This window comes from Mauremys mutica, chromosome 13 (assembly GCF_020497125.1).
Source record: "Mauremys mutica isolate MM-2020 ecotype Southern chromosome 13, ASM2049712v1, whole genome shotgun sequence".
In the NCBI taxonomy this organism is placed as follows: Eukaryota; Metazoa; Chordata; order Testudines; family Geoemydidae; genus Mauremys; species Mauremys mutica.
The window spans coordinates 43,570,445-43,590,365 of record NC_059084.1 but is presented as its reverse complement, the minus strand read 5'-3'; the positions used below and the strand labels follow the sequence as shown (position 1 = coordinate 43,590,365).

General features: G+C 41.9%; 1 protein-coding gene across 1 annotated transcript; it reads left to right on the top strand.

Moving 5' to 3' along the window:
• Positions 1 to 10,591: 10,591 nt before the first annotated feature.
• Positions 10,592 to 11,527, top strand: LOC123347427 (olfactory receptor 10C1-like). The gene has a single exon (XM_044984845.1). The coding sequence runs from the start codon at positions 10,592 to 10,594 to the stop codon at positions 11,525 to 11,527; it is 936 nt and encodes a 311-aa protein (XP_044840780.1).
• Positions 11,528 to 19,921: the final 8,394 nt, after the last annotated feature.

Genomic DNA, 19,921 nt, shown 5'->3' with positions numbered 1-19,921 from the left:
GGTCATGGTTACCTGTCCTTTTGCACTGCGCCATTTGGTGCTGTCATAAGTGCCCCTGGTCGATCAGCCAGGGGCGCAAAAGCAAAATTTGGGAATGACTCCCCGAGTCAATCCCTCCTTTTTGGGTATCTAAAAATAGAATCAGTCCTGCCTAGATTATGGGCAAGTGTACTAGAGAACCACTGTATCATACAACCAGAGACCACAGCTGCTCTCTGTCCAATCCTGCATAAATTTTGAGCTGAACGCTATTCACAGGGTGTGCTCCTGAAACAACCCCAGCTGTTCATTCCGTTCTTCCCCCAGCCTTCCTGGGTTCCAATACCATTGTCCCCCCACTTGTGTGATGAAGTAATATAGAATGCATGAATAAGACACAGGTAGTCGTTTGTAAGAAATGAGTGGAAGGAAGCCTCCAGCTGCAATGATAGTCCAGAGATGACATTAAGGGGTGTGGAGGAGGGAGCCACTCATCCCTCTGCTAGTCCAGGGGCAATTGAATCTTTTCTTTACAATGAAGGGTGGGGGCTGATGGAGCTCAGCCCCCTGTTGCAATGATGAGGACGGTTACCAGCCATACTGCACCATCTACCATGAAAAATTAGCAACAGGCGGCCTTGACCGACCTGTTCCAAGCAAGTTGGTACGGTCGTTATGGTTACCAGTCCTTTTGCACTGCCCCATGTGCCAATAGGCTGATGATGAGGATGGATTTCCATCTTATTGTACCATCAGCCATCCATAGCGTGGGGGGAGCAAGGATGTTGGTGTTGAGTGCTGCACCATCGCGTCTAATTGCAGCATTCAGTACAGATACGGTGACATGTAAAAGAGTCAACAGAGGATTGTTTTCCCTTTAACTTCTGGGGGTCGGGGGGCTGCGTAAATTGCCGAGCTATGCCCCGACCCACCGCGGACACTGTGTTTGACCCTAGAAGCATTTGGAGCTCAGCCAAGAATGCAAATGCTTTTCGGAGACAGCAGGAACTGTGGGATACCTTGCGTCCTCGTTCCCCCCTCCCTCCATGAGCGTCCATTTGATTCTTTGGCTTTCCGTTACGCTCGTCACGCAGCTGCGTGCTGAGTCTGTGCTATGCCGTCTGTCCGTTTATTTATTAAAAATACTTTGGACCAGGCGTAACGTAACATTTCTTCCCCTACTTAGATGCAGGAGTCTCCAAGCGAGATCACCGTGAGGACGGGCACTGAAGGAGATAGAGAGCGCATGCTGCGTGAAATCTAGCACGAACCACGGACCTATGCAGCCGTGCTCTGGGAGGCAGTGCTCCCTGAATACCGCGTGAAAGCCTCGCGCGGAAAAGTGTGCTACCACGGAGCACCCAATAAGGCAGCTCTCCCCAGGAACCTCCTGCTGATGCTTATCGATTAACGGCAGGAGAGCTTCGTGGCATTCTCCCAGGAGGATTTCTGTTCTATCACCATATATACAGAGACCTCCTTTTCACACACTTCAGATTCCTGTTATATTAAGAATAAAAGTTAACATGGTTAAAGCACTTACCGACAGATCCTACCCTGATTCAGGATCCGGGTTCCTGGCCGGGGAGGGTTGGTAGGGGATCTCCGTGACGGTGATGAATAGATCCTGGCTGTCGGGGAAACCAGCGTTGTAAGCGCTATCGCCTGCCTCGTCCTCCACAAACCCTTCCTCATCTTCCCCGTCCGTGAACATCGTCGAGGAACTGTCCGTCGACACTGTCCCATCATCAGAGTCCATGGTCACTGGTGGGGCAGTGGTGGCAGGCTCCGTAGCGTCCGTTGGCCGCTTTGATTTTTTGGTAGGCTTGTCTGGGGTCCTTGATTTTCACGCGGCGCTGCGTTGCATCCCGGCTGTATCCTCTGTCTGGATCATGGCTTTGGAGACCTTCTCGTAGGTCTTTGCATTCCGTTCGTTGGAGCGCAGCTCCGAAAGCACAGACTCCTCGCCCCACACACCGATCAGATCGAAGAGTTCCCGGTCAGTCTATGCCGGGTCCCTCTTTCTATTCAGAGATTACATGAACTCCTCTGCTGGAGAGCTCTGCATTGCTGCCGGTGCTGCGGAGCTCGCCCCGATGTGCAACCAGAACGTCAGATTCAAACCGCCCAGACAGGAAAATGAATTCAAATTTTCGCGGGTCATTTCCTCTGTGGCTGGGCAGAGAATCCAAGCTCAGGCTGCTGTCCAGAGCGTCAACAGAGTGGTGCACTGTGGGATAGCTCCCGGAGCTACTAAGTTCGATTTCCATCCACACCTAGCCTAATTCGAACTAGCCATGTCGAATTTAGCGTTACTCCACCTGCCGGGGTGGAGTACCAAATTCGAACTAAAGAGCCCTCTAGTTCGAATTAAATGGCTTCCTGGTGTGGACGGTTGAGCGGTTAGTTCGAATTAACGCTGCTAAATTCGAATTAAAGTCCTAGTGTAGACCAGGCCTTAGTGATGTTAGCAATACCTGTGCCAAGTTCATGTACCGGACAGTGAACCTTCAATGAGACATCTCTTTTGTAATGGGCCTGACTTTTGCTCATAGTCTGACTCTCGCTAACCTAGCTTTATATCAGCAGGGCCTGACTTCAGGTCAGACTTAGGCCTCATGCCAGGCCCCATGTTTCAGGCTCTCTATTTCCACCACACTTGTGAGGTAGAGGAGGACTAGAACAGCGGCTGAGCCCTATGGCAACTGGGTATCCTAACGACTGCACTAAAAGTTATGAGGGACGTCCTCCTCCTTGGCTGTTTTGTGTGGAGCTAGGCAGCCAATGAGATGCCTACTGGATCGGGACCCACAGGCACGTTGGTGAAGCTATGCCTGTCTTTCCCAGTTAGTGGGTCACACTGGACCTTATGCACAACATAGTATTGATAATACACAACATTTTTATTAAAAAAAAAGTAGAAAGATAAACAATTAAGATGGCTGACACTAAATGCATTAAAATCTGGCCAATTGTTAGATCTCAAAATGTAACTGGGAATCATCACTGAGGGAGGGAATCATCACTGAGGGAGAATGTGTGTAGCAGGGTTCCATACTAGTCAACATTTTTATCAATGACCTGGAAAAAAACCATAAAATCATTACTGATAATATTTGCAGATGACACAAAAAATAGGGGAGTGGAAAATAATGAAGAGGATAAGTCATTGATTCTAAGAGAGCCAAATCTCTTGGTTAACTGTGCATAAGCAAACAATTTGCTTTTCAGTCTAGCTAAATGTAAATGTATATTTCTGGAAACAAAGAATGTTGGCCATACTTACAGGATGGGGGACTCTATTCTGGGAAACAGTGACAAAGAAAAAGTTGTGGTGGTCAAAGTAGAAAATCAGCTGAACATGAGCTCCCAGGGCAACGCTGTAGCCAAAAGAGCTAATGTGAACCTGTGATGCATAAAAAAGGGAATCTGGAATAGGAGTAGAGAGGTTATTTCACCACTGTATTTGCTACTGGAGTGTCTTCTGCCCACAATCCCAGAAGGTTATTAATAAATTTGAGAGGTTTCATAGAAGAGCTCTGAAAAGGATTAAAGGATTAGAAAACATGCCTTACAGTTATAGACTAAAGGAGTTCAATCTATTTAGCTTTAGAAAGAGAAGATGAAGGGATGACTTGAGCACAGTGTATAAGTATCCACATAGGGAACAAATATTTAATAATGGGCCCTTCAATTTAGAAGAAAAAGAAATAACATGATAGAATATCTTAAAGTTAAATCTAGACAACTTCAGACTGAAAGTAAGGCATACATTTTTAATAGAGCAATTAATGTTGGAATAATTAAGCAAGGAATTCATTGTGAGTAAAGGCTACATCCAGTGTGATTTTTTTTCTCCCTCTCACAAGACCTAACTTTTAGGTACATAGAAAATAATTTGTATTCACAAAGCCTGGGTTAGGGGTCCAGGTTTTCTACACAATGAGTGGAGGTATATAGGTGCCAAATAATAGGATCCTGAAAAGCCAGGATGGTGAATGGGGAGCTGCCTCAACTAGCTAACAGGAGATGCTGAATAGAGCACTGTGTGCTAAGCCTTGCCCCTCAACAGAAGCCCGGCACCTAGGTCCAGGCTGAAGTGAAGTGCATATATTTGGTTGGGGTCTACAGCAGGAACTGTCTCCTGGAGGTAGGTTCCTGAGAGGTTTCTTGCATGAAACAATGTAGGAGAAGTTGGTGCTGCAGCAGCCTCCTCATAACTTTTAGCTGGAGTTCCCCCTCTGTCTGATGAGGATAAGGTATTTGTAAAGGAGGTTTCCCACTTTACGGGTGAGTGTCTTAACCGTTGAGCTGTTGGATATTCTGCTGGGGGAATCCCTCCTCCTTTCCTAATGAATGAAGCTCTGCTTTACATAGATAATTAAAGAGTCATCAGAGCAGGGCAGCTGGGTCCTGGGGCTGCCACCTTCCAGGGGTGTACGCCAACCATCACACTAGAGAGTCATTTTCACATGCTCTCTGGCCCAGTTAATATGCAAGTTTTTAATTAAAAAATGAAACAGCTGTAACAGGAGAGATTGAGGGGAACCTCTGTTGGAACATCCCATAGCCCAGTGTTTATGGAGGAGATACGTGTCCAAATCCTTTCTAATTGCTGTTGGTTGTTAGTCAGTACAATAGATGGTGATCAAATTGCCCAAGAAGTCCACCGACTCAGTTCAGAGGTGAAGGCACTCGGCTTCGTTAACAATAAACTTGGCCTGGTGCTAGTTCCCCGGCTCAATGGTTACAGTTACAGTAACACACATATGCTCGTTACAATGGAAAAGCTCAGTGAGCAGCAGGACTTCCCACTCCTGCCTAGGTCAGACTAAGAGTTAAGGTGAGGCATCCCAACACTTATAGACTGAGACAAGCAATCTGGGATAAACAATTTATGTGCCACATTACATATTTCATGATGTTTGTTACCTCCTATTGTACCTTTCTCCTGATGTTTCAGACAACAAACCCCTATTCATCACTTCAGTCAAATCATTTTATCGTGTTCTAGGCTGGGGTGTTCTTGTGCTGGCCTGCTGGAATGTGTTTGTGTTTTAATGATGTTAGCAATACCTGTGCCTGTCTTTCCCAGTTAGTGGGTCACACTGGATCTTATGCACAACATAGTATTGATAGTACACAACATTTTTATTAAAAAAAATGTAGAAAGAGAAACAATTAAAATGGCTCACACTAAATGCATTAAAATCTGGCCAATTGTTAGATCTCAAAATGTAACTGGGAATCATCACTGAGGGAGGGAATCATCACTGAGGGAGAATGTGTGTAGCAGGGTTCCATACTAGTCAACATTTTTATCAATGACCTGGAAAAAAACCATAAAATCATTACTGATAATATTTGCAGATGACACAAAAAATAGGGGAGTGGAAAATAATGAAGAGGATAAATCATTGATTCTAGGAGATCCAAATCTCTTGGTTAACTGTGCATAGGCAAACAATTTGCTTTTCAATATAGCTAAATGTAAATACATATTTCTGGAAACAAAGAATGTTGGCCATATTTACAGGATGGGGGACTCTATTCTGTGACAAAGAAAAAGTTGTGGTGGTCAAAGTAGAAAATCAGCTGAACATGAGCTCCCAGTGCAACGCTGTAGCCAAAAGAGCTAATGTGATCCCGTGATGCGTAAAAAAGGGAATCTGGATTAGGAGTGGAGAGATTATTTCACCACTGTATTTGCTACTGGGCTAACCACTGCTGAAATACTGGGTCTTGTTCTTCTGCCCACAATCCCAGAAGTTTATTAATAAATTTGAGAGGTTTCATAGAAGAGCTCTGAAAAGAATTAAAGGATTAGAAAACATGCCGTACAGTTATAGAGTAAAGGAGTTTAATCTATTTAGCTTTAGAAAGAGAAGATGAAGGGATGACTTGATCACAGTGCATAAGTATCCACATAGGGAACAAATATTTAATAATGGGCCCTATCTTAAAGTTAAATCTAGACAACTTCAGACTGAAAGTAAGGCATACATTTTTAATAGAGCAATTAATGTTGGAATAATTAAGCAAGGTTTGTGAGGTACCTAGGGAACTTTGAAACCAAAAACTGAGCTGCTGAGTAAGTTCACATGCCTGCAGGGTTACTTAGTGGTGAGTGAGGGGTTTGTGAACACCTGTGGTAAATAAATTTGGGATGTAGGCACCTAATATGCACCTAAGTCTCTTTGTGAGTCTATCCCTTACTCCTCCTCACAAGGAGGATATGTGTGTTAGGGTAATATTTTCATGGTACCATTGCCTTTCAGTAACAGACAGACTTTCAAAGGTATTCAGGTGCCTAACTCTCAGTCAAGTCACTGGGAGTTAGGCACTTAAATACCTTTAAAAACCATGGCCCTGGGTGCCTAAATCACTTTCACACATGACACTTAAGCTGGCAAATCACTTAGATTATACAGAAAATGTTACCTCCATCATGAATAGGGGGAAGGATAGTAACCTTTATGCAGTAGCATAAAATGCCTCCTTGGCAGCTGTACTGAATTGCCTTTTTAGTGTCCTGAAGACAAAGGTCTGGTCTATGTTCACATTGTTAAGACAATTAGTTGGTATATTATTCTCAAGCCTCCCCAGGAAAGGGGGTGAAGGTGTTTGGGGGGATATTTTGGGGTGATAGGGATTCCAAGTGACCCTTCCCTGAATTTGTGTAAATCACTTGGTGGTGGCAGCAATACCGTGCAAGGATAAGAAAAGTAATTTGTGCCTTGCGGAAGTTTTAACCTAAGCTGGTAGAATATAAGTTTAGGGGGTCTTTCATGCAGGTCCCCACATCTGTACCCCAGAGTTCAGAGTGGAGGGGGGAACCCTGACATCCCCTATTAACTAGGGTCAGGTAAGGGTAATCTTATTCACATTGAAAATAATGGGGCTTCTGTCAATGAAGGAACTATTCAGATTGCTTTAGGAATCCGCCCTTTGCCCCGGTGGAGGCATCATTTATTGAAACCATTATGAGCTCAGTCCTATAACTGTGATGTGTCACAATTATTCTGCCCTTGTCCTTGGGTGGGAATTGTATGCACTCAATGGTATTTTGCTGAAGGCAGCCTGCATTTGGACCAAATCCTGAGGTCCTTGCTTAGTTATGAGGGGTGAAATTTGGAAGTGTCCATGGCATTTAAGAGCTTAAGTGACAGCTGGATATCTGTCCAAAGACACAGAAATTCAATGCCATAGTCTATCCTTTTGAAATCATTAGATGTTTGGCCTTGATTTCAAAGGGAGGAAGATTATTTGTTTAACAGTTATGTTATGGCTTCATATAATGGGTCCTCAGAGGTATAGCAAAACCACATCCCTGGGGCTTCTAAAGAAGCTGTTAAATAGTACGGTTCCATCTGTGACTGAATTCTTTGATAATCACAGAGAAGGATACAGAGTAGGTGAGACATTTTTTGACTTGACTAGAAATATGTTAATTTCCTCCTGATTATTCTAAAAGACCTGACTCTAGATGAGGCATGTTAAATTCCTATTATTTCTTAAATGGAAATGTACTCTGTTTTAAAGTTTAAAGGCCTGATAATTATATCCCACTGTCTCTAAAGTCACAAGCGACTCCACTGCTGCTAACAGCAGAACGGGTGGAAAATATTCCAGCAGAACAATTTGCCATTAGAAAATGCTGATTGGATTAAATGAAAACATTTTACATGGGAATATATTGCTTAGGTCTAAATGTTGATAGGATCTTATCAGAAAGTTTTGGCTATTCTATTCTAGTCAAAATGATACCATTGAAAGATACTATTTGAACATTCCAAAATGATATTTTGCTACCTTTTTAAAATGAAACATTCCACGTGTTGAAAAGGTTCCAACAAACTATTTTGGAATAGTTAATTTTTTTAAAAAAACCTGTTGGTTCATCCTAATTTATAATCAAATGAAATTTTGAAATTGTACATTTCCCTTGGGATATAAATTTTGTTTTTTGAGCAAATGTAGTTAATAATATGAAAAAGGCAAATGGATTGCTCAACTCTGATCTCATTTTCCTGAGTTTACACAGACGAAACTACATTGATTTCAATGAAATGACTGTGCACATGAGAAGATGGTATAGCTGTTTAGTCACCGTAGCTTTCCTTCTGTTTTTTTAACAGTATAGCATTTATTTTTATTCTTAAAATGAAATATGCTGAAGAAGAGATGAAAAATGACATAATTTATACAAGGATAAACTGGGATTTCTGTGGTTATTCAAGATTTACTTCCATGTTAGAGAGAGGAGAATCATGCTCTAAATAATTGTAATTTGTGAAAGAGATTTCAGAGACTGTCAACATATTTATTCTATAAAAAAATCATGCTTGCATAAGGCTGATAGATGCCAGTTGTCAGGATTGAACCTGGGACCTCTGAAGCTCAGTGCATGAGTCTCTAGTACATGAGCCTCTATTGCTTTTAGCTAGGGCTGTAGAGCAAACTTATTAATTTTGCTCTCACCCTCTAAGTGATCACGGTGCCACTAGATGGGACAGAACACCATACCTAGGAGGTGTGTGGCTTAGAATTGGACTTTCAGTGGAGCCTAAGGGTGTTAGGCACCCATCTCAACTTCAGCGAGGAACAGACCTCATATGATTTTATAAATAACATAAAATAAAAACTGCACTCAATTATACTTATTCCTTTGTGATGTTCAAATTCAGGATGACAATAATCATTTACTAGCATCATCTACATGTTTTACATAGGCACAGACACGTGTTCTGATCTTCCTTACTGTAGCACAACATTGGTGCTACTCACTTGGCTCCAGTGAAGCTGCTCCTGGTACATCCTAGTGTAAGTAAGCTCAGCTTAAAAAAAACACAAGTGAGGGGGCAATGATAGAGGTCTACACAATCATGAATTGTGTGCATTAAGCGAAAAGGGAAGCAATATTTACCCCTTCGCATAACACAAGAAACAGGGGCCACCTAATGAAATTAATAGGCAGTGGGTTTAAAACAAACAAAAGGAAATGCTTCACACAATGGACAGTCAACCTGTGGAACTCATTGTCATGGAATGATGAGAAGGTCAAAAGTATAACTGGGTTAAAAAAAGAATTAGTTAAGTTCATGGAGGATAGGTCCATCGGTGGCTATTAGTCAAAATGCTGAAGGATACAGCCCCATGCTTGGAATGTCCCAAAGCCAAATTTGGGACTAGAATATAGGGCAGTGGTGGGCAACCTGTGGCCCGTGGGCCGCACACAGCCCTGCAGGGTAATCTGCTATCAGGCTGCGAGACAATTTATTTACATTGACCGTCCTCAGGCATGGCTGATTGCAGCTCCCAGTGGCCACGGTTCACCATTCCCAGCCAATGGGAGCTGCAGGAAGTGGCACGGGCCACAGGGACATGCTGGCCACTGCTTTCCACAGCTCCCATTGGCCAGGAATGGCAAACTGTGGCCACTGAGATAGCTCCGGAGTACTGCTCTAAAGTACACTATTATCTAGACTTTTTATAACTAACTTCTACCAAACGCATACGTCATAATGACCATTACTGGATCATCACTTATCCTAACTTTCAATAAACTTCTAATATCAGAGGCACCTAGACTCAAGCTTTCCATCTATTTATCTTCTTTCAATCTATTTACTTTTCTATCCCCTCCTCCCATTCTGATTAGCAGTAACTGTAGCAAGTTTTGACCTTCCTCTAAAAGCCTGTTTTTAAATTAACCCTTAACTATGTGGTGTTCTATTTCAGTAATTCATGGCAGCTGAATGCCCATAATATGGTTGCAGTTAGCTTGATCATATTCTGGAGTATACACACCTTTCAAATCCAAGGTAACACAAACAGAGGTGGAGGCATGAAGAAAGAGCAGACAAAGTAAATGAGATGAGGATTATGGGCAATGAAGTCAATGGACTGTTCTCGGTCTTGTGGAAAAGAAAGGAGAAGCAGGCCATCTCTGCAGCACAGTGCATAACATAGATCCCCACATGTGTTTTCCATGTAGTTAGTTGGAATTGCCATGCAGTGAAATTATGATAAGTGAGTCTATATTCTCAGATTATCTATATCAGTCTAACTTCAATGATTGTACCACACACCAGCCAAGAATAATACAAATGGTGGTATATTAATTTTATGTTTCTTTATTTTATCATAAGGCTTCAAGAAACTAGAAGGCAGATTTTGATGTCTGTTCCATCAGTGCAAATCGATTGAAACTGATTATGATCACACCAGTGTTTTATCCAATTATAAATTCATTGTTCTCAGTTACCCTCTTTCCGATGCTGGTATGAAAGAGATCATTTCCACTGAGGTGAGGCCCATACACCAATATAAAGATGGTGTAACTGAGAGGAAAATGAGAGCCGTTGACTTTAGTAAACTTACTCAGGATTTATAGATTTGTGACAGGAGAATCAGACCAAAATTGTATTGGGCCTAAGGTATATAATATGGACAGAATGATGGATGCATGGAGAAAAAGGTGAAATAGAGATAGCTAGCTACCTAGCTAGCTAGATAGATAGATTATGCCAATTTGTCTTGATTTAAAGTATCAAACTAACATGTCATTTTTTCTTTTTAATTCTCAAGATGAAATATGCTGAGGAGGAAAATGAGAAAAAACAGCTCTGTGACTGAGTTTGTCATACTGGGATTCTCTAATCGCCCAGACACGAGTTCCATTTATTTTGTGTTATTTCTGTGCATTTACATCATCACAGTGCTGGGCAACATCCTCATCATTATCATCATCAATGTTGATCCGTCCCTTCACACCCCCATGTATTTCTTCCTCAGGAACTTGTCCTTCCTGGAGATCTGCTACACCTCAGTCACCCTGCCCAAGGTACTGTCCAACCTTCTCTCAGAGAATAAAGCCATTTCCCTTGCTAATTGTGCAGTACAGATGTATTTCTTTCTATTCTTTGGTGTTACTGAATGCTGCCTCCTTGCATCTATGGCGTATGACCGCTACAGTGCTATATGCAAACCACTGCAATACATGACCATCATGAATAAGAGGGTTTGCATCCAGCTGACAGGTAGCTCGTGTATCTGTGGCACCCTGGTGGCTGTGGGGCACACAACCTTCGTCTTCACACTTCCTTTCTGTGGGTCCAATGTTATCAACCACTTCTTCTGTGAGATCCAGCCAGTGCTGAAACTGGTGTGCGGGGACACCTACTGGATTGAGATCCAGATCTCTGTGGGTGCTGCCTTTGTCCTCATGATGCCTTTCATGCTGATCCTGGTGTCCTACATCTGTATCATCTCCACCATCCTGAAAATTAGGTCCGCTGAAGGCAGGCGCAGAGCCTTCTCCACCTGCTCCTCACACCTCATTGTGGTCACATTGTTCTACGGGACGGCCCTTATCATGTATGTGCGCCCCAAGTCCAGCTTCTCTCCAGATGTGGACAAGTTACTCTCTCTATTCTACTCAGTGGTGACTCCAATCTTGAACCCCATTATCTACAGCCTCAGGAACAAGGAGGTGAAAGATGCCTTGAGGAAAACAGGGATGAAGGTATTTCATCCACAAAAATAGATATTTTTTTCTCCAGCTAGATTATTCCCTGGGAAATATCCCAGCACTAAAGAGATTCTATATTGCTAAAGAGACCAAGAGATAGTTCAGCATTACAAAGGAATTTATCTAATCAAATCGAGTGCTGGTCAACTTTTTATGAAATTTGTATTAAATGACATTTTTTCATTACAATTTTGAATTTGAACAAATAAATGAGGATTTTATTCTATTCCCTTCTGGCCTAAAAATATGTGAATCTTGTAGAAAAGAAAAGAAAAGAATATGAAAGTACATTCCTTCCTCTTCCCATAGTTTGATGAGTTCTAATTCAAATATTTCTGCCTTTTATATAAAAATCTCCCATATGTCAATTAGAGTTGATTGAAATTTTCTAAGTTTCCCAAATATTTCTCTTCCCAAATATTAAAGAAAAAAATATGCATTGGGTAGAATAGTTTGAAAATGTTTTGCTATTATTTTTTCACCCTCAGTAGAGGCAAGTACATTTTGTACAACTTTTGTAATTAATTTCAAAAGGAATTTCAGATATCTCAAAAACCATGTTATTAATCATTCTCTACAAATTTTCAATACATTCTAATTCAGAAACATTTCAGTTCTAGACTAGAATGCCATTTATAATAGTATTATACATGGGATATCTGAAGTCTAAGAGGAAATCTGCATTCCTGGTTATAGCATATTTGTTGTTCTTTCATCCTGGAACATGGAAAACCATTAACCACAGCACCTTTTCACCACGAACTCACTGTTCATCAAAGGTACATCCAGTGTGAAGTATCTGTCTCTTTCTCACAACATCTAATTTTTAAGTCCATAGAAAATCATTAGAATTCACAAAGCATGGGTTAGGGGTTCAAGTTCCCTACACAATGAGCGGAGGGAGATTGGCACAAATGAATGGGATCTGCAAAAGCCAGGGGGTTGGATGGGGAGCTGACTAAACTAGCTACAGGAACTCCTCACTTAAAGTCGGCCTGGTTAACGTTGTTTTGATGTTAAGTTGCTGATCAATTAGGGAACATGCTCCTTTATAGCTGTGCAATGCTTCCTCCTAAAATCGTTTGGCAGCCACCTGTTTTGTCTACTGCTTGCAGGAAGAGCAGTTCATTGCAGCTAGCTGGTGGGTGGTTGGAGCCAGGGTGGACCAGCAGCTCCCCCTATCAGCTCTCCACTTCCCTAAGTTACCTGTGCAGCAGCTGTCCCTCCCCCCACTGCCATGTGCTGCTCCTGCCCTCTGCCTAGGAGCTGCTCCCAGAGACTCCTGCTTGCTGTATGGGGGAGGGAGGAAGAGCGGGGCTAATGTCAGGGTGTCTTCCCCTCCCCCCTGCTCCTGCACCCCACTTACCTCATCTTCCATAGAGCAGGGGAGGGAGCTTCTAGGCAGTAGCTGCAGGTCTCAGGTCTCAGCATGCTGATTTAATTAACAAGGCAGTGTACTTAAGCCTGGAGTCATCTACTTAAAGGGGAAATACACATTTTTTCTCTGACACAAAGCGTGTGTGTCTCTGTCTGCCCTCCCTCCTTTCCTGCGCCTTGTAGAGTGTTGTGAGAGTTAATCCTTTAGGGCTCAGTCAATTGCTGTCAATATGATGGGGGCTAATTTAGCTACAACGAGTCAGGAAAAAGATCTTGGAGTCATCATGGATAGTTCTCTGAAGAAGTTCACGCAGTGTGTAGAGACAGGAAAAAAAAAGCAAACAGAATGTTAGGAATTATTAAAAAGGGTATAGAGAATAAGACTGAGAAGATAGTATTTCCCTAATATAAATCCATGGTATGCCCACATCTCGAATACTGTATACAGATGTGGTCTCCTCATCTCAAAAAAGATATACTGGCACTAGAAAAGGTTCAGAAAAGGGCAACTAAAATGATTAGGAGTTTGGAGAGGGTCCCATATGAGGAGAGATTAAAGAGGCTAGGACTCTTCATCTTGGAAAAGAGTAGACTAAGGGGGGATATGATAGAGGTATATAAAATCATAAGTGATGTGGAGAAAGTGGATAAGGAAAAGATCTTTTCTTATTCCCATAAAACAAAAACTAGGGATCACCAAATGAAATTAATGGGCAGTTAAAAGGAAGTTCTTCTTCATGCAGCGCACAGTCAACTTGTGGAACTCCTTACCTGGACTATAACAGTGTTTAAAAGAGAAATGGATAAATTCATGGTGGTTAAGTCCATAAATGGCTATTAGCTAGGATGGGTAAGGAATGATGTCCCTAGCCTCTGTTTGTCAGAGGATGGACTATAACAGTGTTTAAAAGAGAAATGGATAAATTCATGGTGGTTAAGTCCATAAATGGCTATTAGCTAGGATGGGTAAGGAATGATGTCCCTAGCCTCTGTTTGTCAGAGGATGGAGATGGATGGCAGGAGAGATATCACTTGATCCTTGCCTGTTAGGTTCACTTCCTCTGGGGCACCAGGCATTGGTCACTGCCGGTAGACAGGATACTGAGCTAGATGGACCTTTGTTCTGACCCAGTACAGCCGTTTTTATGTTCTTATGTTCATTTAGCAGTAAGGCATTCCCTGGGAAATATCCCACCCTCTGACTCCTCCACCTCAACAAGGCTTCACAATCATCATCACTATCTACCAGTATTAAATTGTTTGTTTAAAACTTATACTGTGTGTGTGTGTGTGTGTGTGTGTGTCTTTTGTCTGGTGAAAAAAAATTCCCTGGAACTTAACAAATGGGGAAATTGGATTTGCTTAACATCATTTCCCTTAAAGTTGCATTTTTCAGGAACATAACTACAGCATTAAGTGAGGAGTTCCTGTACTAAACTAGCAGATGCTGAGTTGAGGCATGTGTGTGCTAAGCCCTGCCCCTCATCAGGAGCCCTGTACCTAGGTCCAGGCTGAAGTGAAATGCCTATCTCTGCTTCTGATGTACAGCCAGGAACTGTCTCCTGGAGGTAGGTTTGGGGAGTGTTTTCTTGCAAGAAACAAGGAGGAGGAGTTGGTTGCAGTAGCAGCTGCCCCATAACTTTTAGCTTAGAGGCTAGAGTACTAAACTCAAAGATGGGAGACCCCCACACACAGTTCAGTTCCCCATGTGTGTGAAGAGAAGGGATTTGTAGAGGCGGTTTCCACCGCCCAGTTGAGTGCCTTAACCACTGAGCTCTGGGATATTCTGTTGTGGGGTTCCCTCAGCCTCACCTGTTGAATGGAGTTCCAATTTACATAAATAATTAAACAGTCATCAGAGGAGAACAACTGGGTCTGGGGACTTGAACAGGGGCTGTCCCATACCCATACCCCAGGTGGGTATCCTAGCTGTAGGCACCCTCTACTAGTGAGGACTCTGAAGTGATTTGGGATTGTTCCAGTTGGGAAAATCCTGAATGCTGCAATCCAGCCTTGGAGACCACAAGTCCCGTGATGCTTTGGGAAAGAGAGAGAAACCTCTGCTTCCAGGGGATGCAGGGGAGCATGTGGTGGGCTCCATCTTGGTGGGGAGGCTAGATCCTGGTTGGGGGTGGGGAAATGAGATTTCTTCGGTGGTGCTCCTTCCCATCCAGGAGCTGCTGCTAGAAAGCCAGAGGATGCTATTGAGACTCTGCTGGGACTTTGACCTATCAAAGAGCCATGGGAGCTATTCCTGGGCTTCATCGGAGCCAGAGAAGACTGTTGCTGTGCCAAGAATTGACTGAGGTTGCCCTGCCATAAAGGCAGCTTTGCTGTTTGGGAAAGTGCTCACTAGAGAAGAGGACTGTAAAGCAGCAAAGAGACTGTAAAGCATTTCCCAAGTCAGAGAAGAGACTAAGGAGTCTTATCATCCAGCTAGGTCCTAGGGTTAATGACCTCTGGTTATACTAATTTGCACCTTCAGAGGGCTTCTGTAGCTTGTAATGATCCCAAGTTAGCATCTGTCTGCCCCTTGTTGCCTGGGCTGGATGGCTTTATTGGACCAGCAGAGTGTTGTCCCCAGCTTCAACATCTTCTAGCACACCCACACAAGCAAGTGTCTAGAACTCTGAAGTTGAGAGAAGTGCACACCCGGGGTGGGGTGGGGGGGAGTATGGGACTGGAGCCAATGCAAATGTAAGCTGGTTAAGTTTCATGTACTGCTGTAACTGTATGTATCAATTGATTTATTGAAGCGACCCTTGCTGATTTTAATTGCTTGTGATATTTTAATTAATCTCATCCCGTTATATAACATTTTCTTAAGTTGTTAAGTAAAGGTGTGTTTATTCTAAGACCCATTGCACAGATTAGCTCTGGTTTCTTCCTGGAGGTTCCTAAGGTATGCCGTTGAGTGGGTACAGGGCCCAGCCAGGTTGGGGAAACACCAAGATTCTTTCTTTGCCGGTTTGTGGGATGCACTGAGACTTGTGCACAACATTGTCTTTGTACTGCACAACATTTTTATTTAAAAAAATCGAACAACATAAAATTAAGACAGCTCACATTAAATGCATTAAAAATGGGCTAACTGTTCTATGTCAAAATGTACCTGTAAACTAGGAATCATCATAGAGTGGAAACTGTGTGTGCGGGGTTCAGTACTTAGCCCTACACTAAACAAAATGTTCCTCAGTGACCTGGGTAATATTTGCAGGTGAATGAAGAGGAGAGGTCACTGATTCTGAGAGATCTGAATCTCTTGGTTAACTGTGCACAAACAAACAATTTGCTTTTCAATATGGCTAAATGTAAATGCATACTTCTAGGAGCAAAGAATGCTGCCCATACTTACAGGATGGGTGACTCTATCTGAGGAGACAGTGACTGTGGAAAAGATTTGGGGGTCATAGTGGGAAATCAGCTGAACATAGACTCATAAAATCATAGAACTGGAACGGACCTCGAGAGGTCATCTAGTCTGATCCCCACCACTCAAGGCAGGACTAAATGTTCTGGGGCATCCCTGACTCGTGTTTGTCCAACCTGCTCTTAAAAATCCCCAATGATGGAGATTCCACAAACTCCCTAGGCAATTAATTCCAGTGCTTAATCACTCTGACAGTTAGGAAGTTTTCCTAATGTCCAACCTAAACTGCCCTTGCTGCAATTTAAGTCCATTGTTTCTTGTCCTAACCTCAGAGGTTAAGAAGAACAATTTCCCCCCTTGAAACAACCTTTTATGTACTTGAAAACTGTTATCATATCCCCTCTGAGTCTTCTCGTCTCCAGACTAAACAAACCTATTTTTTGTTCAATCTTCCCTCATAGGTCATGTTTCCTAGACCTTTAATTATTTTTGTTGCGCTTCTCTGGACTTTCTCCAATTTGTTCACATCTTTCCTGAAATGTGGCATTCAGAACTGGACACAATACTCCAGTTGAGCAAGGAGTAGAGCAGAAAGATTACTTCTCATGTCTTGCTTACAGTACTCCTGTTAATACATCCGAGAATGATGTTTTTTCAACAGCATTATACTGTTGACTCATATTTAGCTTGTGATCCACTATGAACTCCAGATCCCTTTCCACAGTACTTCTTCCTGGGTAGTCATTTCCCATTTTCATCCTATCATCCAAAGTACTTGCAATCCCTCCCAGCTTGGTATCGTCCACAAACTTTATAACTGTACTCTCTATGCCATTACCCAAATCATTCATGAAGATATTAAACAGAATTGGACCCAGAACCAATCGCTGCGGGACCCCACTCATTATACACATCCAGCATGACTGTGAACCACTGATAACTACTCTCTGAGAACGATTTTCCAACGAGTTATGCACTCACCTTATAGTAGCTCCATCTAGGTTTTATTTCCTTAGTTTGTTTATGAGCACATCTTGTGAGACAGTATCAGAAGTCTTACTAATGTCAAGATATACCACATCTACCGCTTCCCCCACATCCACAGGGCTTGTTACCCTGTCAAAGAAAGCTATCAGATTGGTTTGAAACAATCTGTTCTTGAGAAATCCATGCCGACAGTTATTTATCACCTTATTATCTTCTAGGTGTTTGCAAATTGATTGCTTAATTATTAGCTCCATTATCTTTGCGGGTACAGAATGAGCTCCAAGTACGATGCTTTGGACAAAAGAACTAATTCCATCTTGTGATGTATAAACAATGGAATCCTGAGTAGGAGTAGAGAGGTTATTTCACCACAGTATTTGCTCCTGTTGTGACCACTGCTGAAATACTGTGTCTAGTTCTTCTGTCCACAATTCCATAAGGCTACTGATAAATTTGAGAGGTTTCAGAGAAGAGCCATGAAAATGATTAAAGGGTTAGAAAACCTGCCTTATAGTGATAGACTATATGAGCTCAATCTGCTTAGCTTTAGAAAGAGAAAATTTATGGGTGACTTGATTACAATGTACAAGTATCTACATGGGGAAAAAGTACATAATGATGGGCTCTTCAAACTAGAACCAAAAGTTCTCACGTGATCAAATAACTAGAATTTGCAATAAGACAAATTCAGACCAGAAATAATGTGTAACATTTTTAACGGAGGAGGTAATTAACCATTGGAACAATTAAACAAGAGTCATGGTGGATTATCCCTCCCTGACAATTTTTAAATCAAGGTTGGATGTGTCTGAAAAAAGATCTGTTCTATGAATTATTTTGGGGAAGTTCTGTGGACTGTGTCATACAAGAGGTCAGACTGTGATCATCACAGATCATCACAAAGGTCCCTTATGTTCTTGGAATCTTTGAATCCAGAGGTCTAGAGAGAGGCTGCTCTGCTCACGCCCAGAGCCTTATAACCAGGTACCTAGGGAATGTTGACACCAAGAAACGGATGTTCCTCCAGGATTTTGTAAATATCAGTGGTAGCTGAATCTGGGACTTAGGCCCCTAAAGTGTCAGTTAGGATACGTCCAGACTACCTTTGTGAATCTAACCCTAACTCTCCCTCACAATGAGAATATGAGTTGTGGGGTAATGTTTCCATTGACTTGCATTAAAGGCCAGTTTTTCAAAGGTATTCAGGTCATTCAGGTGCCTAATTCTGAGTCAAGTCAATGGGAATTAGGAATGTACATACCTTTATAAACATGGGCCCAGCTGCCTAAGTCACTTTCAAAGCTGGTACTTAAGCTTGTAAATCGAAAAGATGTTTAGAAAATTATTTAGATTAGATTGGTTATCAAATTTCACCCTTGATTAATTAGGAGCAGGTTCTGGCAATCTTCTTCACACTGAAAATAATGGGGCTTCTGTAGATGAAGGAACAATTTATTGTTTTTAAGAATCTTCCCTTTGCCCTTGTGAAGTTGTCATTTTGTTGAAAGCAGCATTGGCTCAATCCATTAATTGTGATGTGATGTGAGCATTGTGCCATCGTTCCTGGGTGGGAATTGCAAGTACTCAGAAGCATTTTGCTTGTGGCGTCCTGCACTTGAACCAAACCCTGAGGTCCTTGTTCGGGTATGAGAGGTGGAATTTGGAAATGTGTCCATGGGATTTAGGAGCCTAAGTGCCAGCTGGATATCTGTCCCAAAAATGCAAAGTATTCAATGCTGTATTCTACTCTGTTGAAATCATTAGATGTTTAGCACTAATTTCAAGAGGAGAAAGAGTACAGTATTCCCATTTTAATGATGTTATTACTTCATTTAATGAGACATCCGAGGTGTACCAAACCCCAGGTCCCCGGGGCTTATAAAGAAGCTGTTAAATATTGCAGTTCCATCCATGACTGAATTCTTTGGTAACCGCAGAGAGGAGATGAATGTGGGACACAGAGTAGGTGAGAAATTCCTTGATTTGTCTAGAGTTATGTATATTTCCTTTGCATTCTTCTAAGTGATCTTAATGTAGATGAGTCTTGTGAAATCCCTATTATTTCTTCAGTTGAAATGTGGTCTGTTTAAAAGCCTTGAGTTCAATCCCACTTGGCATAAATGCTGGGTAACTCTACTGCAGTTAATTGTAGAACTGTTTAAAAATATTCCAACACAACAATTTTCCATCAGAAAATGCTGGTTGGATGGAATGAAAGCCTTTTACATGGGAATATAGTCATTTTGTCTACTTTTTGAAATAACATTATCAAAATGTTTTGTCTATTCTGTTCCTTTCTATTCTGTTCCAATTAAAATGATAACACTGAGAGATATTATTTGACCTTATTAAACTGAAACATTTTTACATTACTGAAATGAAACATTCTAACATGCTTATAAGATTCAAAGAAATTTTTTTTACTATGTCATTCTTCATAAAAAAAATCCTGAGCATTTGCCTTTCAGCCTGATATGTGATTTAGTGAAATTTTGAAAAGTTAGCATTTGTCATGGGTCATAAATTCAATTTTTTTACTAAATATACTTAATACTATGAAACAGGCTGATGAATTGCTTGATTCTGATCTCATTTACATTGGGTTTGCACTGATGGAACCACATGACATCAGAAGATCTGACGGGATAGATGTAAAGCTACCACATCTTCACTCC